Source organism: Mus musculus, chromosome 16 (assembly GCF_000001635.26).
Source record: "Mus musculus strain C57BL/6J chromosome 16, GRCm38.p6 C57BL/6J".
Taxonomy (NCBI): Eukaryota; Metazoa; Chordata; class Mammalia; order Rodentia; family Muridae; genus Mus; species Mus musculus.
Window position 1 is genome coordinate 31873357 of NC_000082.6, and position 26269 is coordinate 31899625.

Sequence of the window (26269 nt, forward strand, 5' to 3'; positions counted from 1 at the left end):
AAATGTGTCTTGAATTTTGGAAGTTTCTGTTTTTAATAAGCTGTCACTTACTGGGGTGGTTCGCCGCATTACATAACAAGTTAGATTTGCTATGTCATGAGCAGTGTATGTAGTTCTTACACTAAATGCCGTAAATTGCTGAAAAACAAACTCAGGAAGAAAAAGGAAAGAAGTTGTGATTTCCATAAACCACCTCACCTGCAGAGGGAAGCCCAGCCTAGCCACTCTGACATGTGGCCGGTGCCAAGCACTGAGGGAGCGGGAAAGGTGCCATTCGCATACGGAAAGTTGTGTTGGATTTCTTTCCAGATATCTTTAAGAGATTTTTTTAAGAAAATATATCTGTAATGTTTTCTAGATTCTTGCCTGAATATTAATAGTGTAACTACTAATTGCTGTATTATGTTAGGATTTTACAACAATTTTGAAGAAAGAACCAAGCCTCACTACCTAAGGCTTAAAATGGAATTGCCTGATAGGACGTGGCTGGAAGGTGGTGATGTGGAGTTCAGAACTGCTCCTCTCCAAATATGTATCTTTCTGGTAATTCTGTGCTGCCTCGTTGTTCAGCCACTGTTCAGTAAGGCACACTGGTATAAGCTGTCAATCCGTGTCTATGCAGATTACCACGCCTAGACTCACACAGTGGCTAGAAGTAAGTTGCTCCGTGGCTGCTGAATACATGTGGATTTCGCACTGTCACACGGCAGTGATGAGTGTCTTCAGACGCATGGAAGACTTCATCCCAAGTGGGTTATTTTGTCTGGGAGTTTCACGTATTCATACATACTCCATGTTTGGATCTGTTTCCTACTGTCCTTAAGTTGAGGGGAAATGACTTACTGTGTCTGTTCGCTTCCTGGTCTGCAGCTGCCTCAGGCTCCTGTGAATAGGAGAAGCCCCTCCAAGCCCCTGCTGAATACTGGAATCTCTTAACTCCAAGGATGATAGTTTGGGGATTTCATATTAAGCAAAATTTATTTTCTGACCTATTAGGGCCAACAACCTCCTAAGACTCCACCCTTTGTAATGTTACAGGTCATGAAATAGAAGCCTAGAAATCCTTTGTCCTACAGAGTTCTGCGCGTCAGCAAAGCAGGACCAGAGCCCCTTGCCTGCTGCCTCCTGACAACGGTTTTCTTACCATGTTGGCTCTTGTTGCTCCTATGGAAGATTGTCCTGTTCTCAGACATATGAATTACTGAAAGTAGAATAGTAAATGCCAAGAAGTTGAGAAGAATTCATAGCAGTCACTTATAGGACTGCCCGATTGTGTGGTCCACTGTTTCGGACAGCACCTCTCCTCCCTCCAGAGCTCTGCAGTGTAACATGAAAGGGACCGTATGTGGGCAGCTGGGTTTGAATGGCAGCCATCTACAGCGTAAGCCTGATGCTTGCTTTGTACTAACTAAAATGGAGAAACTTTGAGGATCAGTAAGCCCTGAGGTGTGCTAGGTCAGAATACACTTCTTTCCTTTTCCTGTGAGATCTGAAACCTAGAGTCACCCATGCTCTGTGCGTGGACCTGACCCGTGGAGCCGAGACGAAGCCTGGACACCCTGCAGGGCTCGGCATTGTCCACACTGCAGTCAGCTTCTCTTGCTGGACGTGTTTACGTCCTTGCTCCCGTGCGCTTGTGCTTGGTGACCAGAGTGCCGTCCCCTGCCCATCACCCGTGAAGAACCTTCCTTAGACAGATACCTTAGACTGTTACATCATTTCAGCCCTTTTGATCATTTTCACTCATCTAAGAATAAATATCTTTTTGGTCAGAGATGCTGTGAGTTACCCACTATAATTCAGCCTGAAATGCAGAACTGGGAGACATCTGGGCTTCACGTCTGCGGTTTCCTAACCATCTTTCTAACAAGTGCTCCAGAATTGTTGATGCTAGAAACAGTAGACTAGAAAACACTGACATTGTCAAATTAACATTTCATATGTCGATACTAGTCACGTGATCCCCTTGTGGGTTACACATCAGTTGATCTCGGTTCTTCAAGAATGGTTACTTGAGAGCTGACAAAACACATTGCTGAGCAGAGTTGGTGAGGTAGCTTGATACCACTGAAACCTTGTGGCGTAGGTACCAATATGGTGGAGTCTCACACTGATTTTCCTAGTGTCTATAAACCAATAGTAATGGTCAACAGAGGACTGGAGCAACATCCCTGGAGCAAGTGGCTAGATCTGGCTCAACTGGCACCTTGCCTTGGGTGCAGAGGGAGAGTTCCACACGCATACAGACACACTCATGCTCACAACACACATAAGTGATACCTTTAGGAAGTCACACCATGGCTGTCACAAATATGACCGTGAGAGCCGATTTTCCTTTTCCTATTTCCTGTCTCAGTGTCTGTGATCCAAGACACAGGAAAGTCTGTGAGTGCCCAAGTCCCAAGAAACTGATAGTGTGTTTGCATGTAACTCACAGCTTCCCGAGCTCTTGGGTCACCTGGGTTACTTGGGTCCCCCTTAGGGATCAAGGAGCTAATTCCCAAAGATGCCAAAAGATGGCTGTGGTCAAGGTAACAAACCAACAACAAGCCATCCCACTAGGAAACCATTCCCAAGAGACCAGGCTGTTTTGTTGTTTTTGTTCTTTCATAAAATTTGTTTTTGTAAACTCTTTGGAGCTCAAAGTCTCCAAAGGTTATAGCTTGTTTCCCATATATATTAGTTGCCTGATAACTTTGGGTAGTAACCCTGTGAATTTTAAGTATCCCCCTACATGATTTATAGCAATAGGACTCAACTGCCATGTATTTAATGACCCTTTCATCAGCTGGCTCCATAGTCTAACAGTACAGTTTGCAGATGGCACACAGTCTTGGTTTAAGTCCTTCAGTTTGGCTCTGGACTAACCCTTAGGAACCTTAGTATTTATCCAGCACAGACATTTTCACTTATACTTGTCTCTGCCTCAGTCAGTGGTTAGTAATAGGTTTTGTTTGAACTGTGAGTAATTTTTTAAAGAACTATTTGGAATATGAACAACAACTCACATCTATTACCTTGTACAATTAATGTACACTCCTCTCAATATAAAATACGTGCAAGTCGGCACATGGAACAATTGCCATGTGGAAGTTGCTAATGAGCGCACAGGGGAGCTTTCTCTGAGGAAGATGAGTGATCTAATCTCTGAGACACTCGCTTTGGGCTGTCTAAAATTAGACTTGCTCACCTCCCAGATGGAGCAGCTAGAGCCGTGTGCCTGAACGCGCCATATGTCCCGCAGTGGGAGTCTCTACAAAAAGATTTTCTAAATCTTGTGAGTCGTCTAATTAAAAATACCTACTTCCCTAGTGGTATTTAAGACTGGAAGAGACAGTTTCCTGAGGATAGCTCCATTTCTCTGAACATCCCTGCTTGGTTTGGGTCGGCTTTACCTGACACTAATTCTGCTTTCCTCCCCATGGCCCTATCCACAGATGCTCCTCCAGGTACCTCAACTTCAACACATGTGACTTTGGCATGTCCCAGCTTTTCAGTCACCAAATACTAATTCTTCCCGTACACCCCACTTTTCTTACTGGTATCACTGGTCCAGGCCCGTCCCCAGGATTACAACAGTCCTTTAAATCGCCAGGGGTTGGTTCACAAGTTGTACCTGGCTGATCCGGCTATCACCAGACGACTTCTCTTGAGGAAAGGCAGGGAGTTTGGAGAGGGTCAAAGCATATCTACAGCTGGATGGTGCTGCGCTGGTGGACGGACCTTCTCTCCAGCCCAGCTTATCACTCTAACGTGTCCTTTGATACTTCGGCACGGGTAGTAGTAGGGAACAAGAGGACACAGCACGAGGACATTCTGTGCTCAGCCTAGACCAGCAGAGCAGTTACAGACTGGCAGAGTGAATGGTGCCCTGCCGGTCAGCGCATTGAAGGTCTAGCTCCCTCTACCTGAGGATTTCTTTATGTAAAACAGGACTGAGACCTGTTGATAACAGGACCATTCACCCATCACTTTCCAGCTCCACAAGTTCAGGCTCTTAGAACCTCAGGGACCGTGCTTCTGTGGGACTGCTTAGCCAAAATCTAGGCTGCCTGGTCTTGAGCCATGAGTAGTAGTATGAGGGATGGGCTCCCAGGGGGTCCCTGCAGGTGTCATCCAGGGAAGAGAACTGTGTGAAAAGAGATGAAAACTCAGTGCAAATCGACTTCATCAACCTGGGTCAGACTTCAAGAAGTCTAATGCCAGGCAGCTCACTGTCAGTGTATTTAAAACACAGTACAATGTGGGAAAAGATCTCCAGGCAACAGTCAGTCCAATCCACCCAATTGCATGTGTTCAAGATAGCTCAAGGTCTGACTACATAGAAACTCTTCTACAGAGCACATGTGACTATGAGGGTGGCTTCTATAGCTAAAAAGGCCTAGAGACTCTGCCTGAAGCGTAAAGATCAGCAGGCCATGCAGTACATGTGACATCTCCTTTAGGAATGGATAGCAGTCTAGGATATCCAGAAGAGGAAGAGTTTGGGATAATCATGCTGGGGGATTTGGGTGTCCCATAGATAGCAGAATGGTCACCAGGTCATTAACAACTTCCACTCTCAGCTTTCCGCATAGAATATTAGATTTGCAAGTATTTGCTTTTTATCTCCCCCATTAAGGAGACATCCCTGTGTGATTAACATTCCTGGATCTCTTGGTGCTTCTCTGTGAGCACAAGGACCCCTGTGCTCTCAACTGCTGCCCAGCCTGATGATCTGAGCTTGGTCCCTGGAATCCACCTGGTGGAAGGGGAGGACCGACTCCCACAAGTTGTTCTCTGACCTCCACAAACACACAGACACAGAAAAATAAATAAAATTATGAAAAATATTTAAAGATCACACACACCGAGGACCTAGATTCCTGGCCAGGCCTTAGCCCTCACCATACCACTGCAGCTGCTCAGCAATGCCCTGGGGAGCAGCCTCATCCCGGGCCATGGCCAATCTCATTCGTTTGCCCCTCAGCAGCACCAGTTGTTAGTCACGGTTGTTGACATTAGTTATAAAACTTCATTGCCCACTCGGAAAAGTAACCTTCTGTAATAGTGTTAACTGCCAACTTGACACAGTCTAGAGAACCTAAGAGATGAGTCTCTGAGAAGGTCTGCAAAATCATGGATCCATCCTCGAGTCGATTGTGCATGCATTGTGTGTGAAGGGAGGTAGCAGTGAATTAGGGGACCAGCTTTCCCCAGGCTCAGACTCGACCTTCCAACTTATTTTCCTTCCAATTCTGAATGTGTCCCTGTCCAGTAGAATGTGACATTGGAGTCCTCTAGCACAGAAAAGGATGGTCTGAAATGGCAAATTGTTGAGGACAGAGAGCCAGGGAGTAGCTAGGTCGGGTCAGCAACCCTTGGACCGGCCGGCAGGGGGCAGAGGAGGCGTCAGCAGGGGATGCCAGAGAGAAAGCCAAGGCCATGCTGGTCAGCCTAGGTGTTCAGTGCAGGGTGTGTTGAGGGGCGTGGACTCTCCCCGGGCTGCGCTTAAATAGTGAAGGCCAGAGAGACCAGGGAAGAGGAAGCCAGGACAGACCCGCCAGCACCCCAGCCAACCCAACGTTGCCATGAGGCTCCTGAGCGTGACTTTTTGGCTACTCCTGTCCCTGCGCACTGGTGAGAGTGTCCCTGAGGGAGGATACAGGGCAAAGCAGAGGTGCTACGCCTGCAGTCCCCAGGCCCTACCGGTGCTCAGCACAACTTCCAGAGAGCTTCTTAAAGGAGGCAGCTTTGAGCCAGGCCTCGAAAAATCATGCCAGATGTCAGGGAAGAAGTCCTGGGGCGCGCGGGGCGGGGAGCGGGGAATCGCTGTCTGGTGTGGAAGGTGGGAGGGAGCTTAAGGGACAGGATGCAGGCAATCCTGATGACAGAAGAGGGAAAAGAGAGCGAGGAGGAGAAGGGGGAGCCTGGGGACAAGGAATGAGTGCTCTAAGCCCCATAGCAGAGTAAGGCAGTAGAATGTCCAGGTGGTCTCCAGTCTGTGAGGCAGCTACAGTTTGACTCCTGGTGAAGATGGAAGGCAGGCTATCAGCAGAAAGGACCTGTCCCCCAGATGAAAGTAGTGCCCCAAAGGCAAGTTCCAGATATATAGGCCTCCAGAGGGTCCTAATTGCAAAGTCACCCACCCCGAGGAACTCTGGAACCCCTTTCTCTGGGCCCCTGCTGGGACGATCCCTGGGACTCTGACCTAATCAGGTCAGGGGGCACAGAAGGAAGCCCACACAGGGCACCTGTGTCCAGCTCTGCATAAGATGACTTCTAAATCTGAAGGTGGGGTCTCACCTGCTAGGTCTCCTGACATCACCAGCTAGAGGAGAAGAATCCTGAACCACCTATCCATTCCTTGCTTGTCACACCTTCCCCTGACAGGGGCCTCTGACCCTGCCCCATGGCAGATGACAGGGCACCACAGTTACTCCCTCTGTCATGTAGTCAAGTTCTTACGTGGAGGGGCAAGGACACAGCTGGGGTGGGATCCTAGGACAATACCTTTTTGGGGAAGAGACAGGATTTTGTGGGTCACAGCCCCTGCTGAGACTTGGGGCCAGTGCTCACTCTTCGGACGGGACTTTCCACTGCTCAGTGGTGGGCTAGGTTATGAGCCACCCATCTGCAAAACTACGAGTCCGTAGCACCGATTCGCCCTGCCTCTGTCTGCCTGCCTCTCCGTGGGAGTACAAGGCTGTGTGTCAGGGGTTGGCCATCCAGGTGGCTGGGGTCATGGCGGGCTGGCTATGTGAGGAAATGCTGTCCTGCCCCACAGTCGTCTGTGTGATGGAGGTGCAGTGGTGTACCATCTCAGACGCAGAGCAGCAGAAGTGCAAAGACATGAGCGAGGCCTTCCAGGGAGCTGGCATTCGTCCTTCCCTTCTCTGCGTCCAGGGCAACTCCGCTGACCACTGTGTCCAGCTCATCAAGGTGAGGCCTCTCCCTCCTGAGTGCTCCCCAACCCTGGCCCAGACAAGAGGGCTCTGACTCAGGAGGAATGCACAACAGGCCCATTCACTGGGAAAGAGGCCGATGGTCCCCTGCCAGGGTTGGTGATACAATCTCCTGAGTTTCCCTAGCAGTGAGTGCCTGACTTTTTCCTGCCAAGTGGGAGGTGAGGAGGGGCTGAAGTTTTAGATGGGCACCAGTGGGGAAAGGAGGAAGGGGAGGAAACCCCTGGTGGGGCACAAAGGCCCTTCTAGGATGAGGGCAGGGATGCTACTCCCTTGTGGGAGAGAGAGAGCAAGCCATGTTGGCTGTCCCCGCTTGCATGCTTTCCTTTTTTTTTTTTTGTGGTTTCAAGACAGGGTTTCTCTGTGTAACCCTGGCTTTCTTGAAACATCCTCTGTAGACCAGGCTGGCCTTGAACTCAGAGATAGACCCACCTATCTCTGCCTCCAAAGTGCTGGTACTAAAGTCATGTGCCACTACCCCTACCCCCGAGGGGAGGGGGGCTAGCTTGGATTTCTACTGCTGTGATAAACACCATGACCAAAAACAACTCGGAAGGAAATGGGTTCATTTCAGCTTCCGGATCACAGTCCGTCATGAAAGGAAGACAGAACAGCAGCTAAAGGCAGAAACCTCGTGTCAGAAACTGAGGCAGAGGCCATGGAGGAATGGGGCTCACTAGCTCGCTCCTCCTGGCTTGCTCAGTTTGCCTTCTTATACAACCCAGAACCACCTGCCCGGGGACGGCACCGCCCACACTGGGCTGGCCCTTCCATATCAACCATCCATCAGGGAAATGCTCCACAAGCTAGTCTGATGGCAAAGGTGTCTTCTTCTCAGGTGACTCTAGCTTGTGTCAGGTTCAAGGGAAGTTTAAAAACAAAAACAAAAAAACCCAAAACCGTAACCAACATAGTGACGTCATGGCCCACAGTGGTCACTCACTGCTGCGGGGCTTTTCAGAATGAGATTTGCCGGGTCCAGGAGAAGAGACCCACATTCCAGAGCCCTGAGAAACTGAGGTAGGAAGGCAAGTCTGGGTGATGGGAGACCTCAGCAGGACAGGATGATGAAGGTAGTCACCACAGGACAGGTATTGGGTCTCCATGGCAGTCTGGCCCCCAGGAGGCCTCTGGGAATAATCAGCTAGTGGGGCCAACCCTCTCCGAGGGCAACTCCTCTCAGCTTCTGCCTCCGAACTGTCTCGGGACAGCTTTTTGTCCAGGGAAAAGCTAGTTAGGGACTGGGGCAAGAAGCTGAGAACTTCACCACGAAAGGATGCTTTCTGCTACGGCTCCATTTTGTGTCTACTGATTTTTCATTGCACACATCAGTGACGTTCCTGTAAAATTAACAACTAACTTTTTAAAGAGCAAATGTGGTGACGCAGCATGAGGTCTTGGCCTGATAAAGGAAGCCCTGGGCCCTTAGGTCAGGGCCAAGACTAGGCTCCTGGGCCAGATGAAGAAGGCCGTGTAACCCTCCCGTGCTTCTTGAGGGACTCTGGGCTGCCTATGGGTGTCACTGAGTGCTGGCTGAGTGGACTGACTGACCCTCATTCTCCATTAGGAACAAAAAGCAGATGCCATCACCCTGGATGGAGGGGCCATCTATGAGGCAGGGAAGGAGCACGGCCTGAAGCCAGTGGTGGGGGAAGTCTATGACCAAGGTAAGGGTCCTGGGGTGAGAAGAAGCAAAGGTCCCTCACAGAAGCCAGTCTGGCCATGCGATCCTGAAGCCCAAGTTGGTCACTAGCTCCATAGAACTCTTCTGGGGGTCCAGCCAGCCCTCTGAGAACCCCCTCATTCTCATTTGAAACCTTTAAGTGGGAGAACCAGGGACTGGCAAGCTGAGTCTGTTCTTCCTGGGTGGCCTCCCCCAACTTCTGTCCACTGGGCCCTTACTAAGGGGCAGTACCATGCCTGGGGCAGGGTTAGGTGGAATCCAATGGGCAGGTGCCTGGTAACCAAGGTACCCAGAGATACACACACTCCAGTGCCGCTGTCAGAGGCAGCTTGTGGGGGATGGGGACAGGAGTGACAGCAGAAACACACCACTCACCCCATCCCATGTCTCACAGCAGACTTACCTTCCATGCTAGACTCCCTCTATCTGGACCTGCTCTGTCTCCCTGTCTGTCTGTACGATGCTCAGTCTCTACAGTCAGCAATGCAATCCTCAAATCCTCTCAGGAGCTCCTGGGCCCCTCCCATCTTTGCAAAGGCCTCAGAACTGTCACTAAAGCTCTAATTCGCCTCCATGAGCCTAACTAAGGCCTGATCCCTCTGCCTTGCCGACCCCGAATGGAGCCTCCGTCAAGTCTCTTCACATTCCGGCTGGCTGCTAATGGAATTTGTGACAGTCCCATGACACAGGACATAGTCCAGCACAGGGAGCCTTTCCCAGAAGGCCACCAACAGCCCTGGCTCACGGGCCTCAGCATAGATCTTCCTGTGGTTAGCTCAGCACCGCATTGATCACCCACTGCCCCCTGGCTCCCTGTTCTGTGGCTGGGAAGCCCTGTTTCAACAGCAGGAGTCAGATACCCAGCACGCACCCCAAGCCCCAGTTCCCCACAGGGCAAGTGCTATGAAGAAAAAAAAAAAAAAAAAAAGCCAAGAGAAAGAAGTGTCAGGAGGCCTACCGAGGAGGGCAGAGGGAAGGCTGGCAGGGCAGGACTCCAACAATGGCCCTGGTGGGTGAGGCCTGGATGGCTCCAGTCACTAATGAGAGTGGCAGCTGCTTAATTTTCTCAAACCCAAGCAGCTCACACAGTGTGTCAGAGATGGGGCAGAGAGGAGGAGAGCTCCTGGAGATGAGTTATGTACCTTTTCTGAACGGCCCTTCTCCACAGTGGGCCCCGGGAGTCTCGAGGGACTGCAGAGCCAACATGGTGAGAGATATTCAGGGTCTTGAGTGACTTCGGGTCACATCGCAAGCTCCCTGTGTCTCTCCACTTCCATCCCCACTGCTCAGCACCTTGACATAGTGGTTCCTACTGCAGGGAGCCCGTTAGTTTCCTCCCTCAGCTCTGCTCTCTCCATAACCATGGTGCCCCGCCTTCAAAGCTCCAAGCTCTCCTGAGTGCTTCTGGGAACCGAAGGCTCCCCTGACTTGAGCAAATGGAGACCCAGCTATGTCCAGATGGCTTGAGAAGGAAAAAACGGGAGCAACTGAAAGAATGACTTATCTCTCTCCAAGTTCATGAGCCAGAGGAGGAGGGGCGTGGTGGGGGCGGATCTTGTGATGAGATGAGATAGATCAAGCCTTCCAGCTCTCAGTGAGAAAGGCAAGAACACATGCCTGTGTTCATCTGCACACGCACGGACACGCATACACACGCACGCACGCGTGCACACAGATACACACTTCCACCGAAGACCATCCCCCACAGCCTGCCTTCCCTGCAGTGTCCTGTGTCATCACCCTTGCTATTCTCACCCCTCACTTCTCCCCTCCTAGACATTGGGACTTCCTATTATGCCGTGGCTGTGGTCAGGAGGAATTCCAATGTTACCATCAACACCCTGAAGGGCGTCAAGTCCTGCCACACAGGCATTAACCGGACTGTGGGCTGGAACGTGCCTGTCGGTTACCTCGTAGAGAGCGGCCATCTGTCAGTGATGGGCTGTGATGTGCTCAAAGGTGAGAATTTCAGGCCCAGCTTTCTCTCTCTCCCTCTCCCCTTCCCCCTCCCCTCCCTTCTCCTTTCCCCTCTCCCCCGCCCCATCCCGTGCCCCTGGGAACCTGCAAAGCCCCACCTCCTTCAGGAGCCTCCCTGACTGCAGCCAGCGAAGCCACTCCCTCTACTCTGCTGGTTGGCTACTACCGAGCAGGACCCCAGGCTTGCTCATTCCCATGTCCCAGACAACACAGCCAGGTGGTGCAGGACCCAACCACAGTAGTAGGAAGAGGACCAATAAGAGATCAGCCTGGTGTGGGCTGCTGAGGGTGGTCTCTGTCTAGGCATGTGTCCCGAATGCTCCAGAATGAGAAACTACATTTTCAGGGCCCAGACAGCTGCTGAATTCACCCATACAAGCCCCGAAGTGGTTGTGGGCCCCGCCACAGTGTAACTGACAACCGGGGAGAGCCTAAATTCACAGTCTCTCGGGGTGGCCAATGACCAGTCATGAGGGCAAGCATTTGATAAAAGCGGTTTCTGGAGCCTTACCAATGAAGAAAAGAGAAAATAAATAAATTAAAAAACAAACACCACAAAAATTGCAGGTCAGACAGCTTGACTGCCTCTTCTCTGATCTCTACCCCTCCTTTGGTAAGACTGCTGGCCACTGTTCTGAAAATGAACTCGACAGTGAGAGCAGGATCCAGTTTGCATTCAGCTGTGCTGTGAAGACATTTAGAGAAAACGTTTTATTTCTCAGTCACAGCAACAGCCCCACCCGGGTCCCAGTCTGGGAATACTGGTGTGATCTAGTCCCGGGTTTCTTCACTTGACTCTGAAAGGTGGAGGCTGGCTGACGCCTCTCTTGACTCTGCAGGGTGGGGTCACTGTCACCGACCTCCTTGTGCTCCGTCCCACGGCCCTGTGCTCCGTCCCACATCCCTGTGCTCCGTCCCACAGCCCTGTGCTCCGTCCCACAGCCCTGTGCTCCGTCCCACAGCCCTGTGCTCCGTCCCACAGCCGTTGGTGATTATTTTGGAGGCAGCTGTGTCCCTGGAACAGGAGAAACCAGCCATTCCGAGTCCCTCTGTCGCCTCTGCCGTGGCGACTCTTCTGGGCACAATGTGTGTGACAAGAGTCCCCTAGAGAGATACTACGACTACAGTGGAGCCTTCCGGTGAGGGGGGCTGGGGCAGGGTGCAGCAAGAGAAGCTCAGGGGCGCAGGGAAGTGACTTTGGGCTGTAGAGCATCAAAGAGCCCTTTATACAGAGCTGGGCTAGTTTATAAACACGAAACCGGAAGGTGCCAGGCTGAGTTTGCTCACAAAGTCAACAAGTTTGGGGTATTTGGAAATGGGGGGAAGGGCCTGACCAAAGAGAATGGAAAAAGCCATCTCAAGCTGCTCCTGGGTCCCCATTCTGATGTCTGACCATAGAGGTGGGCGATGGGGTGTGACTGGACACTGGGGCTGGCCTTTTTCTATGCTGGTCCTGACTGGCACTTTATCCTTCCATGACTCAAGAGAGAGTCTAAAGGGCTTATGTCTAATCCCATGTCTCACAGGAGAGTTTCCAGTCCCTGTAGGAATCAGTCCTCGGTGTCCACACCCAGGGTGGGAGGCTTATTGGTGGCTGGGGGCACAGAAGGACACAGGTCCTCCTTATTACTTCCCCACGTCCCTGGCTATCTGCCCTCAGAGGCCTCCATTTTAATACCCCCGCCCCCACCAGTCCAGTCTGCTTATTTTCGGGCTGTGAGGACCCAAGGCATCCCATTGCCCAGTAGCTCCCAACCTGCCTCCCATATTGGGAGAATATATGGAAGCCACCATCCTTTCCACTCAGGATATTTGGGGATGGCATGAGAGGCCTTCTAGTTCAGTCCCCTGTATCAGAGACGAGTCCTCTTCAAAATACCTTGGGTGTCTGGGGTTTGGATTGCAGGCCAAGGGAGGCAGCACAGGGCCTGCACTGACTGTAAGAGACCCCTAATCCTCAGAGGAACCCTGCCCCACTTACCTTCCCGGCCCACGTGACTCGTGATGGTTTGGATGAGTCTACAACTTGGCAAAGCCACACAGCCAACTATTTGGGAGCAGGCCCCCCAGAACTGCCAAATTGTAAAATATACCCCCTAGGGGCACCCCCTGCAACTCTGGTCAAACACCCAGTGTAGATGGTAGGAGAAACTGAAGGGCTGTAACAGGGATCTGGCGGGACTGAGTGGCCGTAGCAGGGGTCGTGTCCCGCCCAGGCTCACGGCTTTTCCTATGCAGGTGCCTGGCGGAAGGAGCCGGTGACGTGGCCTTCGTGAAGCACAGCACAGTGCTGGAAAATACTGATGGTGAGGGGCGTCGGGCTCAGATGCCCCGGTTCACCCCAGATGGTTTGCAGCGCTATGGTCCAGCGCTGTTCTGCGTCTCCTTGGGGAACTCTGGACAAGTCCCATAGTCTATGTACCAAGCTAAGACGGGTCTCGCCATCAGCATTCCTACTTGGTGCAGCAAGGGTCGGGGCAAGCAGGGCTCTAACTGTGGCATTGGGTTCCGTCCCGATCCACTTAAGTGTGCAAGCCCCACACTAGACACTGTAGGCTATCCTGTCCCTTCCTAGCCTTTCCCCTGTGACCTGACCTTTCCCTAGACAGTCTTGCTTTCGATGGGTTGTTCTGGTATGGCTTTTTGTTTGTTTTGTTTTTAATTTTGTAGTAGGTGACCTTTAGAACTTTCAGGCAGACACAGGGCCACGTGCCTATAATCCCAGCACTTGGGTGGCTGAGGCAGGAGGATTGCAAGCAAGTGCTAGGATTACACACGTGCATAGCTGGAACAGCCCCTCAGTGTGGAGTTGCCTGAAGATGCATTGACATGCATGCATACTAAACACACATATATGTGATATAAACTTTATATTCTACCTTGTTTTTTTAATCAACATTGTAGCATGAGTGAATTAAAAAAAATAACCATAAGGGAGAATAAACCAAAATAGTAATGTTTGAAGTTTTAGGCAAAGTTTGGGGGAATTACTCTTCTCCCTTGAGACCACAGCTCTGAGGAGAGTCTGTCAGTCAGAGGTGATTCACTGTGCCTCCTGCACCCTGCCCCTGTACACTGCACCCTCTCCCCTACCCCTACCCCTACCCCTGCACCTTCCCCTCTACCCCATCCCTGCACCTTGCACCCTATACCATGCCCCTGTTCCCTGCCCCTGCACCCTGACTACTTTCCTACACTTAGCTCTCTCATCCTACCCTCTGTAAGTAGCCATGTTTGTGTGTTGTATTAGGCCTGCTCCCTCAAATCCATCTTAACATAAACTGGAGACAGATAGAAAGTATACAGAAAATGCGTTGTGTACAGCTAAAGAGCTCTGAGCATGAGTGCTAGGTCCCCACACCCTGCCCCTTCCAGACCCCTCTCCCATCCCCCTCTGCCCTCCCAGCCTCTATGAATGCAGGAGATGACTCCCCAGTTCCTACCTTCCAGGAAACACCCTGCCTTCCTGGGGCAAGTCCCTGATGTCAGAGGACTTCCAGCTACTATGCAGGGATGGCAGCCGAGCCGACATCACTGAGTGGAGACGTTGCCACCTGGCCAAGGTGCCTGCTCATGCTGTGGTGGTCAGGGGTGACATGGATGGCGGTCTCATATTCCAACTGCTCAACGAAGGCCAGGTGAGGTGGCGTGCTGAGCTCCCAGAGAGCACTGGGCCCTTAGGGTGAGGACAACTCCATCTGGAACTGACCCAGGTGGCTCCATCAACTGAGGTCAGTGTGAGAGGCGAGCGCTTTGCAAGCTGGCTGGGCGGGTGGAAGAGGCAGAGCATGGGCACACCTCAGTCTCAGCACCCCTTGGTCGCAGCCCTTCCTACATGTGCCATTGAAAATCAAAACCACAGTTGCACGCGCATAAGATCGTTGGCTAACTGTGGCGAACAATGTTTTGTAGAGACCCTGCAATGCCAGCCACTGCCCAGTCGTTACTTTTGCTTGTGAACCTCTAAACCTGGACCACAAGCCCTGTGATCAAAGGGTGGGGGCTGATGAGGTAGAGGTGGAGGGAGCAGAGCATCGGGGAAGGCCCTGTGAGGTTGCAGGGAGGAGTTCCTGGTGACAGACTCTCAGGGAGGAAAGGATGTGACCTGCAGCAGCCTCACCACCCCGATTTTTACCCTTCACACACAGCTTCTGTTCAGCCATGAAGACAGCAGCTTCCAGATGTTCAGCTCCAAAGCCTACAGCCAGAAGAACTTGCTGTTCAAAGACTCCACCTTGGAGCTTGTGCCCATTGCCACACAGAACTATGAGGCCTGGCTGGGCCAGGAATACCTGCAGGCCATGAAGGGGCTCCTCTGTGATCCCAACCGTGAGTCCTCCTGTGCCTGCATCGCTCCCAGGACATAACGTGGTGGGATTCTCTGCCGGGCTTGCTAGAGTGGGACACCTATCTAGGCAATCTGGCGTGTGCCCTGTGGCCCCTAGAGAACCTGTCTCTTTACCACTTGGAGGTCTGGGAAGAAAGCAATCCTTTAGCGAGACCTATGGAACCCTACCCTGCAAGACCCTCCAGGGCCTGTGGCTCGGGTCCTCGGAGCCTGTTTTAGAACTGCTGTGTGCCATCAACTCTGACTCCACAGCCTCCCACTCCTCCCTCTTCACCTTAGGGGCTTAGGAGTTATCTCTCTCCTGGATTATTGCAGGGGCCTATAAGTGGGCTTTCCTGACTCCCGCCCTCATCCCTACATATCTCCCACCTATAGCCAGGGAAATAGAATGCCAGACTGAGTTCAATATGCAGCAGCCAGTCTGTCTCAAGCATCTCAGCTTTCCATCTGAGAAGTGGGTAAATAGCTGGTCACGTGGCTAAGACCACCACTCAGAATTTCCCTGACTTGAAGACTGATTTGAAAGGCTTCCTGTCGATGTACTAGCCCACGTGTGCACCCTACACAGGGCTGCCCCACTACCTGCGCTGGTGTGTGCTGTCAGCGCCCGAGATCCAGAAGTGTGGAGATATGGCTGTGGCCTTCAGCCGCCAGAATCTCAAGCCGGAAATTCAGTGTGTGTCGGCCGAGTCCCCTGAGCACTGCATGGAGCAGATCCAGGTGCGCTGCCGTGGGCTAGGGACAGGGGCAGTTGTATGTAGTGCCTGGTATAATCCCCATCTCTCAGGCCTGTGTGGTAAGGGCAGGGAGAGGGTCCTGTGACAAGCTCACAGAGGAAGGCAGAAGACCACAGTTGGCCGAGAACAGACCTTCAGTCTGAGAAAGTCCCTTCTCTCTTTGAACCTGTTTCCCCCATACATGGTGAGAGTGGGAGATCACCATTTATTTGCTAGACATTTCTGTTGGCAACTCACACTTAGAAATAGATTTCATTGTGTTTGAAGATCTATTGCACAAAATTTAATAGGAATATATGAAAATTGCATCCTATGCATGAAGGGATAGAAAAATGCTTGGTATTTCTGTTTCCTGCATTTGGTTTTGGCCTTTTCCTGAGCACTTGCCTTGGTACCCACTAACCCACGTTCTGGTGCCTTGGTACCCCCTAACCCACAGGTAAAGCTCTATCCATTGCTCTATCCCACTCGGGTCTGTCCTCCTGGCTTCCTTGGCTGGACACTAAGGCAAAGGGAGGCTGGGAAGAGAGGAGATCTATTCCCCAGTGCCTGGCAGACTGGCCTATCTCTGGGTAGCTCTTTCTGAATGCCACCTTGCTGCAGAAAGATGAGAAGGGGCAGGATCAGCTGCCTCTCGGCTGCAGATGCATCCACACAGCCTTCACAGGAGCCAGGGAAGGAGGCACCCAGGCCTGTGGAGAAAGGAGCAGAGTCTTGCCAGGCACCCTCAGAACCCAGCAGGAGGCTCAGTGAGCCTCATTTCCTGCATCCCAGGCTCTGCAGATGATGTCTAATATGGCGCCCACTTCCCTCTCCTGAATTCCACAGTGACTGGGACCGGGGCTATGGGTTCAGGCTCTGTGTCCCTCTTGGTATCGCAGAAGGTGTCAGAAACTCTGAGTAAGGAGAATGTCTTAGAGATGCACCCATTGGGACAAACACCACTACCTGCGGCCCACACCTGTAATAGCGTGGGGCGCCCTCGGGGTGCCTGGGCCCCTCTTCCACAGTCTGGCCCCTTTCTTGTGCCTTGTCGTATACTTGTGGCTTTATTACTGCATAGCCCCTAGTCTAGCGTCAAAGGGCTTTAGGATGAGCAAGCAGGGTGGGGTGTAGGTGACCTGGAAGGGGAGAGGTCGGTGTGCTCTGAGAGAAGAGCTGCGGCCTGCTGCCTTCTCCTATGGCCTAACACTCGGGGGAACCCTGAGGCCCCAGGACTGTCATCTTTGAATCTCTGGGCCAGTCTGCCATGGCAGCTATGTTTTGCCCAGGAAGTGATGAGGCTACCCACAGAAGAGTGCTAAGGGCTCTCAGGCCTCCGGGAGGTGGCAGTCTCTGGGGACCAGCAGTAGGGCAAGGGCAGTGCTGTGCAGGGGAGGGATGGTGGAGAGTCTTAGCAGCCCTGCTCTGAAAAGCTGGTGAAACCGCCAGGAGCTAGGTGCCCCTGCCTGTATTGGCTGACCTTAGTCTTTCAGCAACCTCTGGGCCTGGCATCTTCACAAATGCAGGAAGGGATGAGGTAGGGACAGAATGGGGTTCTCCCAACTGGGGTGACTCCCAACGGGAGAGAGGCTGAGCTAACTCTTTTCCCTAAGAGGGGAAGAGCCCTGCCATCTCTGGGGATTCCTGCCTTCCAGAAGCATAATGCATCTCCCTCTGTCCCCTGCAGGCTGGGCACACTGACGCTGTGACTCTGAGGGGCGAGGACATTTACAGGGCAGGAAAGGTGTACGGCCTGGTTCCGGCGGCCGGGGAGCTGTATGCTGGTGCGTATTCCTGTCCCTGCCTGGGGGCTGATTCTTTCGTAACTCTGAAACTGTCCAAAGAACTTCCAACTTTCCTTCAGTGCTTCATCCCGAGCCTCCTGCCGGTCTTCTGTCCAGAAGCCAGCCCCTCCTACCCGAGGCCTCAGTTACCCATCTGTGTGATGCGTACCTCTAAACATCTACAGACTTTCTGGACAGGGTCAAGGAATTATTCTAGTCTTTCAAGAGCCCAGTCATGGTCTTTTGACTTGCAAATTCCTCATTAACAACTATAAAAGCCCTTCTTACCAGCCAACCCAGGCTATACACAGAGAACACCCCACAGTCTGCAAGGGTGACCTTGTCCTCTCGCTTACATGGTGATGGTAGAGCCGTGTGCTTATTGACTCATTCACACCTTCTCGGTGGTTTGGCCTTGACTCTGTCCTCTTAAGGACAAAGACCTTAAGACATTGATTTAGTCCCTTCCGCTTGGCTGTGAGACATCACTGGGCTTTGAGAATGTGTCTGCAGGTCTCAGCTTTCCTCACATAGAGAAAAAAATACCAGCTGGGTGTGAGGAAGACCACCAATGAGGGTTCCTGGGGTGTTTTAACCAAGTGAAGAGTGAGGATGCCAGCTGCCCCCTAAAGGCCCTGGGACATGAGCTGGGCTTGTGCAACCCCAAGATGAGACACCACAGCTCTCAAATAGGACGGGACAGTTGAGGCATGAGTCCCAGCTCTGATAAGGGGTCCCTTTCACCTCCTTGCAGAGGAGGACAGGAGCAATTCCTACTTTGTGGTGGCTGTGGCAAGAAGGGACAGCTCCTACTCCTTCACCCTGGACGAGCTTCGCGGCAAGCGTTCCTGCCACCCCTACTTGGGCAGCCCAGCGGGCTGGGAGGTGCCCATCGGCTCCCTCATCCAGCGGGGCTTCATCCGGCCCAAGGACTGTGATGTCCTCACAGGTATCGCCCTCTGAGGGACACAGACCCGAAGCTCTGTGGGATCTTATGGGGAAGACAGTCAGCTATGAGGGCTGGGGCCTTGTGAAACAACCCCAACAGGTTGCCTGTTCTTGACACGGTCCTAGGTGAGCTCCCCACAGCTTTGTCATATGTCCAGATCCTGCCCCTCAAACCAAGTAGAATTCACACTGAACAATGGGGGTGGGAAGGCAGACATGGGAACAAGCATGGGACTGGGTTGTCCCCATGCCTAGCAGCCCCTAGGCATCTGGGGACCTCACTGGAAAGTGGCAGGGCATGTACTTTTGTGCCCAAATAGCTAAGTGCTAAGATGGGGATAGAATAAGGAAGGTTTGCTAGTTGCCCACCCCACACATCTCATGCAAAGCTCTCCCCGTATCCTCACAGTCCAAAGCCAGTGAAGTCCTTGAGCTGCCTGGCTGCATACCTCTGCTGGCTGATAACTCAGAGAAAATAAACATAGGTGTCTCACCTTGACACACATGGAAGGCACTAGAATTGATAATTCTTTCCTGACAGTAGTCAGTTGCCCTACTAGGGAGACTAGACCATGCATGAGATAGATCATGACTTCCTCATCCCTGAGGAAGAGCAGGCAAAGGCCTGTGGGAAGATGGCGGTAGGGCTACAATCTGCCCACCTCCTTCCTCCCTGGCCATCTTTCTGCCGGCCCCCTTATCCCATCCTTTCCATTCTGCCCCAGCGGTGAGCCAGTTCTTCAATGCCAGCTGCGTGCCTGTCAACAACCCTAAGAACTACCCTTCCGCACTATGTGCGCTCTGCGTGGGAGACGAGAAGGGCCGCAACAAATGTGTGGGGAGCAGCCAGGAGAGATACTACGGCTACAGCGGGGCCTTCAGGTACTTGGTGGCAGCTATGGCACAGGGGTGGTCTTCTGGCCTAGCCCTGCAGAAGGGCTGTCTTTCTGACTGCTAGCCTGCCCTCCTGTGTTGACAGGTGCCTTGTGGAGCATGCAGGGGACGTGGCTTTCGTCAAGCACACGACTGTCTTTGAGAACACAAATGGTACGTGAGGGGGCTCGGGCTGGAGCTAAAAAAAAATGAGTCCGGGGATGGGGTAGGGGTGGGAGGGGCTATTTCCAGTCTCCAGAATAATCCACACACGGGATGTTGCTGGGTTTAGAGTCTGAGCAGCAGTCAGGAGAAACTGAGTCTGGAACCCTCTAATCACATGAGCCTAGGGACCCCAGGAGCCACAACGTAAGAGCAGATTTGGGGGACAGAATTCAAGTTCATATCCCACTGCAGGGTGATACCTGCACCTTAGCTGGTCTGCAGGTATTTCTGGGGCCCTGAGACCTGTGGGCTCTCCTCTGACCACTGGTCAGAAGCAGGTCAGTGCCTGGTGCAGAGAAGGCCACTCAAGTCACACCAAGGCAGCACCCAGCCATGTTCACCACACAAGCAATTGTGTCTCCTGCAGTCACCTTCCGAAGCCCAAGACACTCAGGTCCCCAGAAGCCACCTCTGAGATCCTGCCTGTGTACAGAACCTCTCAGCTCTAGCCCTGCACCCACGCAAGTGGAGAAGCCACATCTGGGTTAAAGCTGGAGTCCACGCCCACAGCACCTCAGTGTTTGTGCTTCTGTCTACCCTGCAGTGCCCTGGCTCTGAAATTCCAAAACCCCACACTCAGTCATCTTTGCCCTTTCCTAATGATGTCTGTCTTTCCAGAGACACCACAAAGGGCACAGCTGTGGCCCAGAGCAGGAAGGAATTAGACACTGAGGAAAAACATCAGTAGTTAAAACTCAAGAGTGTTCAGAGGTCACTGAGGTCACAGGACATGGCCCCAGCCCAGCTGGAAACAGCCCTCCCTGTTGCCATAGGCCGGCCTCCCTGCCCAACCTCCCTACCTGAGTCAGAGGGCCTGCCCTCCAGTGAAGGAAACTGGCTTAGTTCCCCAGTCTGGTAGAGAAGGCAGTGGGAGACTGGATGCCATGACACTTGTGACTCTCAGAGTCCTTTAGTGTCTTTGACTCTATGTGGCACCCACCTGGCATTCACTCTGGGAAGGGAGGTCAAGTGATCACTTTAAGACAGAGATAATGTGACTCCCCTGGGTAGCTTTTCTTGGGAAGCTCTGCGAACAGCCACCTGCTTCAGCACCACACATTCTGAGGATTCAGGCTCCCCGCTCTACCCGAGAGCCACAGAGGGAGCTCCTTCATGAGTCCCTTGGGACTGTGTCTTGCATGCATGGCTGATGTCACACCCTCTACAGTTTGAGAATTTAGCTTTCAGCTTCACAGCATGCCCAGGTTCAATTTAGCTTTCAGCTTCACAGCATGCCCAGGTTCAAGGGCACAACCTACAGATAGGAATTGTCGCTCCAGAGGGAAAACCATAAAGATATCAAGATCTGGTGTTGTATCACAGTCCTGAAATCCTGGCACTCTGCAGGCCGAGGCAGGAGGATCGTAGTTTGAGGCTAACTTAGGCTATATTGCAAAATCCTGTCTTAAAAACAATTTTATTGCCGGGCAGTGGTGGTGCACACCTTTGATCCCAGCACTTGGGAGGCAGAGGCAGGTGAATTTCTGAGTTCGAGGACAGCCAGGGCTACAAGAGAAACCCTGTCTCGAAAAAAAAACAAAAAACAAAACAAAAGCAACTTTATTAAGAGCCCTCCCTGGTTTTGTAATTGTAAAGGGTTGTAAGGTGGGGGTGATAGTCCCCACCTCACCCCCACCCTGTGTTATAAGCAGGGGCGGTAACCATGCCTGTCCTACTGAGTCTTCAATGTCACATTCAGCTAGTTGGGCCCTGTCCCTCCTGTGACAGCCGAGACCACAGCTTGGGATGCTGTCCGGATATCACCACCTCTTCCCAGTGAAGGATCTCATGGATTTCTCTTCCCCTTCTTCCCACCCCATGATGTCCCTCAGGTCACAATCCTGAGCCTTGGGCTTCTCACCTCAGGTGGCAAGACTATGAACTACTGTGCCCCAATGGGGCACGGGCTGAGGTAGACCAGTTCCAAGCTTGCAACCTGGCACAAATGCCATCCCACGCTGTCATGGTCCGTCCAGACACCAACATCTTCACTGTGTATGGACTTCTGGACAAGGCCCAGGTAAGCCAAGCTAGAGAGTGGTCTCAGCGAGGAGTGGGTCCAAACCCCAAGGTAGCTTCCGCCTACCTGGAGCAGAATTCACAAGAAACTGCAATGGCTAGGGGGCATTATATGGCTTTCATCCCAGCCAGAACATTCTCTCAGGGATCATTCCTCTGTCTCCTACATCATTAACTTTCCTTCTCGACTGGGCCATCCATTCTCAGCAACATCCAAACAGCTGCTTCACCACCCACAAGCAGCAAACGGACCCTCCTGGTCTCGCATCTCTGAACGTTACAACCCCACTCCTAGCCACTGCTGTTATTATTGTATGGCCCAGGAACTCAAACCCAGAGCCCCCTTCCTAGAGACGGCTCCTCCACTCCCTTGGAAGGCAAAACTCCTTAAGCTATCCCCATGCTAAGCCCATCAGCTCCTCTCCTGGTCTCTCTTGGAGGTAGCGCCACTCCAGACAGTCCTTACTACATCCCTGAAACTGCTCTTGTCGAGGGCACCTCCACACACACTGCTGAATCCAAGGGCCAAAGCTTCCCAGGGCCTCACTGCACCTGACCTTACACCACAGCACACAGCATTGGCCATGGCTCCCTTCGCTTTGAAATAGTTTCTCCTTTGGCTCTGTTCGTTCTCTAGACAGAGTCAGCCTGTTCCAGGAACAACTCCCTCAACCCCATGGCTCACCCGACTGGTCCCTCAAGCTCTCTGAAGTTAAATGGTGATGAATGCTGTGTGGGTGTGTATTTTTCTGAAAGAGTTGATGACCTCTGGAGAACCTATACATCCCCTCCCTGACTAAGGACCACAGCCATTTTGTCCTTTTCCCCCTTGGTTACTACTCAACAGTGGACACACGTTATGCATATTTTCTAGATGACCGTTGTTCACAGCTTTATCTATCTCCCAAGCTGTCCTCCAACCCTCAATCCTTCTACCTCAGCTTCCTGAGCCCTGGGGCTGTAGGAACAGGCCACCATGACTGACTTGGAGTATTATGTTTGGTGTGGTGGTATTCTGTTACGGTGATAATTTACACATCTTCCTCTGGCTGTTTGGGACTGACCAAAGCACATTCAATGCAAGGATTGCCATCAGCGAAGGAAGTGACATCACTCCTGTGACACTGACGGGGTTAGAGATGACACCATTGACTCCCTCACTATTTTCTTACTCCTGGTGACAGAGCAAAAGCCTCTGAGATTGTTTTGGTTTTTGGAAAGGATCCTCATAAAAATGATGAGAAAGCATTGCCCAAAAGGCTGAGAAGTGCTAAGCAGGCCCAGCCACGCACTTAGTCGTTGTGTCCACATTCGCTATGTCTCCCACGTCAGTTCCCTGCATTCAAGAACTGTCTGGTGGGACATTTCTGGGTGTCTCTGGATGGTGCGCTCCATGCAAATCTTTCCCCAGACCCCCCCCCGCCCCCTGCCATGGCAGAGGCTACGTGGCTGGCTTCCACTGAGAGACTTGGGGCCCTGAAATGCTTGCTCTTTGGGGCCCCTATGATGTTCTGTAAGCCCAGACACAGCAGTTGCTTTTGATGTTTCCAGGACCTGTTTGGAGACGACCATAACAAGAACGGTTTCCAAATGTTTGACTCCTCCAAATATCACAGCCAAGACCTGCTTTTCAAAGATGCTACAGTCCGAGCGGTGCCAGTCCGGGAGAAAACCACATACCTGGACTGGCTGGGTCCTGACTATGTGGTTGCGCTGGAGGGGATGTTGTCTCAGCAGTGCTCCGGTGCAGGTAGGGGAGCAAGTCTGATGTGCCAGCACTTGTGGTACCTCCTTCAAAGGGCCCGAGATACCCCATAATCACAGGGGTGAAGAAGTTTGGAATCAAAACTCTGAGGACATTGAAGGGTATCCCAGGCCTGGGTGAAGCAGAGGAAGAGGTCCCTGTTGCAAATACAGTCAAGGTGAATCTCCCAGATTCAAACAGCGAGGCTTTCAGATAATTGAGACAGGAGCTCTGTCGCATTACCCAAATAGACTGGGATCATGAACGTAAAAGCCGAAATGATAGTCTTTGGTGGATCTGAGGTAACAACATAAATATGCATGCAGTATAATTTGGAAGGAAATGCATATGTAAAGAACCCAGGGAAAGACAAGATTGTCGTGGGGTAGAAAGGAGTCTGGAGCTAGCAAAGTACACAGAAATAGCGCTGCCTGTGTGTGATCACCAAGCCCGCCGCCCACAGGCCTGGTGCTTCCAGCCTTAACTACCTGTCATCCCCCTCCCCCACCTCCATCCCCAGGGGCCGCGGTGCAGCGAGTCCCCCTGCTGGCCCTGCTCCTGCTGACCCTGGCTGCAGGCCTCCTTCCTCGCGTTCTCTGAAGACCGCTGCTTCAGGCCACGCCCAGAGCAGGGAAAGCTACAGAGCTCAACCGGAAGAAACCAGGACATCAGCTAACCCTGCAGGAGAGCGCGGGGCGGGATGAGGAGAGGCAAGGTGAGAACTCACACACACACACAAGCCTCCGAGGTGCGATTCTAACCCAAAGAGAAATTTCTAGAATCAGGATGATTGTTAAGGCCAAGTCTTCCCACTTGCTGGAGCCCTCAATACCTGAGGCGACTGGCGAGTAGCCCAGTCACTCCTCCCACACCGGTGGCGCCAGCAGCGAACCTGTGCCTCCCACCTGGAGCCTCCTGGCTGGCTGGGGTGGTTAAGGGGGGGGGGGGGAGAGTGAAGATGCTGGTTGCCATGGCAACCGTGGAGCAGCTTCCAGCCTCTGTACCGGCCACCTGGTGAGATGCCAAGGAAGGAGCACACCACCAACCTAGGGAACCTGTGCGACACACTACCACCCAGCAGCCCCTGCTCTCGCTGCCCCACCGCTCTCTCCTATGGGCACTTGTCCACCAAGGCCACACCGTCGGAGGGGCAAGGCTGCTGAGCACATCAGCCTTCTGATGTGACACCAACCAAGGAGCCCAGCCCTCTGGACAGCAAGATTTTGCTAGACTGGGATGGGAGGAAGGCCAGAGCTGTACTGTGGGGATGAAGTCCTCCAAAACCCTCAGAGGAAGGAAGTGCCCCCACCTTCCCATTAAGAATGTTAGTGTGTGAGAAACTTGATGCAGGGTGGAAACTATCCTGTTTAACGGCTCCCGTGGCAAGCAGGACTTGCGCTGTCTGCGCTGCCTGGACCTCACTGCACAATGAAACTGTTGCCGAGATTCTATTGTTTGCTCTCCTGGTCTCAGTCTCAACATTAGTTTTCTCCCTGCCTTCATATACCCCTTCCCACATCACCACGCAAGCACGCACGCGCACACGCACACGCACACACCTTATCCGTGTGAACATATCTGAACATATCTGCTTGTCTGAAGAAGTAGGAGCTAACCCAAAATAACTTCCTGTCATGAGCTGGGCCTTGGGATATACCACGAGCCAGGGGATTGGGGAGAGCCCTGTCTTCCCTTCACCCTGCACCTGTTGGGCAGTTGCATCTTTCGAGAGGATCCCTGGTTCTCTCGAACTGTGAGAGCCAAGGCCTAGGCTGCCATTTTGCCATTGTTCTCTCGAGAACCAGAAAAAGTTTTCCAAAGCTACCAGCTCTTACCCCAGATCTTGTTCCCTTAAAAAAAAGTAATAAATAAAAAGGAGAAGAAACAGGAGCAAACAGCCATCGTCAGCACACTGGAAGCAGCGTGGGCCGGGAGCTATTTGTGTCTTGGTCTGTGTGGGGGGCCTCAGATCCCAATGACAGGCCAGGTTCCCAGTGGCTCGCCCCCACCTGTGGGCGACGACGGGACAGATCCTTTCCATGGCTCACCAGTAGAGAAGGTCCTGGCAGTGTCCCAGCCAGAGTCACACAATCCTGAGGAAAATCGGTCACCATGGTGCTTGGGAGAGCAAGCCCCTCCTCCTCCCAGTACACAGCCATCCATTCTTCTCTGAGCTGGGGACTTCACAGTGAGAAGTGTACTCTGTGTGGGCGACTGTGCTGCCCAAAGTGTGATGTCTGTGCCGTGTGCCTTTCAGGTGTGACTTTGAAGAGCGTTGTGTAAATGACGTCTGATTGCCATGGGCCACTGCTGTGTTTGTGCTAAAGAAAGACATTGGTTTCTTTTTAAAATAAAGCCATATATCCCTGCATACGCAGAGGCTTGGATCCTGGTGGAAACTGTCTGCCACCTGACTCAACTTGTTTTCTTTGTTACTCAGAAACTAACCTGCTTCAGGCCCCTGCCCCGCCTCACCCACGATGGCACATTTCATTTAGAGCCCTGTTTGTTGGATGAGAGTGAGAGTCAGGGACCACTCTGCAATCCAACCATCTCGGCCTCCGTTCTCTTCCCCATATGGACGGGTTCTCTGGCCCCCGCAGTGCCTCAGCTATCCCCATCCCTGTCTCAGACCAGCTGCCACCACCCCCTCAGCCTCTTGGTTGTCCGTTTCTCTGGGGACTGGATGCAGAGGAGGCTCAGAACATCCCACTGCCCCTGCCCTGTGTCCCCTGAATAAATCCCCACACCGTTTCCTTGGCAAGCTCGCTGTTAACTCACTGCGGGGAAGGAGGCCCACACTCTTCTCAGTGGGCACTTCTGGCCTGGACTGAACTGAAATACAGATTGGCCTTTGTGCTCCTCTCTCTTTCATAGCTAAGGCCCCCTACCATGTTTCCTTCAGCAGGAGGCTGAGGCAAGGGGAACTAGAATTTGCAGCCAGCCTAGGGTACATATATATCACTGTAGAGGTGATATGTATATGTAGTCCCATTCCATATTT

The 26269-nt window shown here is 52.4% G+C and overlaps 1 protein-coding gene and 1 long non-coding RNA gene across 5 annotated transcripts; one reads left to right on the plus strand and one right to left on the minus strand.

The window, feature by feature from the left end:
* The first annotated feature begins 5272 nt into the window (after nucleotides 1-5272).
* Nucleotides 5273-25664, plus strand: Meltf (melanotransferrin). Of its 2 annotated transcripts, none has more exons than XM_006522232.4 (16): nucleotides 5273-5619; nucleotides 6767-6921; nucleotides 8512-8611; nucleotides 10405-10587; nucleotides 11528-11744; nucleotides 12844-12911; nucleotides 14056-14243; nucleotides 14754-14934; nucleotides 15522-15673; nucleotides 17360-17456; nucleotides 18211-18405; nucleotides 19130-19286; nucleotides 19384-19451; nucleotides 21335-21522; nucleotides 23073-23271; nucleotides 23786-25664. In XM_006522232.4, the coding sequence occupies exons 1-16, from the start codon at nucleotides 5571-5573 to the stop codon at nucleotides 23863-23865; spliced, it is 2277 nt and encodes a 758-aa protein (XP_006522295.1). In that variant the 5' UTR covers nucleotides 5273-5570; the 3' UTR covers nucleotides 23866-25664. The 2 variants fall into 2 exon arrangements, with proteins under 2 accessions (XP_006522295.1, NP_038928.1); NM_013900.2 differs by having other exon boundaries at nucleotides 5454-5619; nucleotides 11588-11744.
* On the minus strand, nucleotides 21045-24227 carry Gm52243. Of its 3 annotated transcripts, none has more exons than XR_003951906.1 (3): nucleotides 24098-24227; nucleotides 23202-23423; nucleotides 21045-21588 (listed from the first exon to the last, which is right to left on the minus strand). It is a non-coding gene; the product is annotated as a predicted gene, 52243 (long non-coding RNA). The 3 variants fall into 3 exon arrangements; XR_003951908.1 differs by lacking the exon at nucleotides 24098-24227 and adding an exon at nucleotides 23832-23888; XR_003951907.1 differs by lacking the exon at nucleotides 24098-24227 and adding an exon at nucleotides 23832-23885 and having other exon boundaries at nucleotides 23202-23398.
* Nucleotides 25665-26269: the final 605 nt, after the last annotated feature.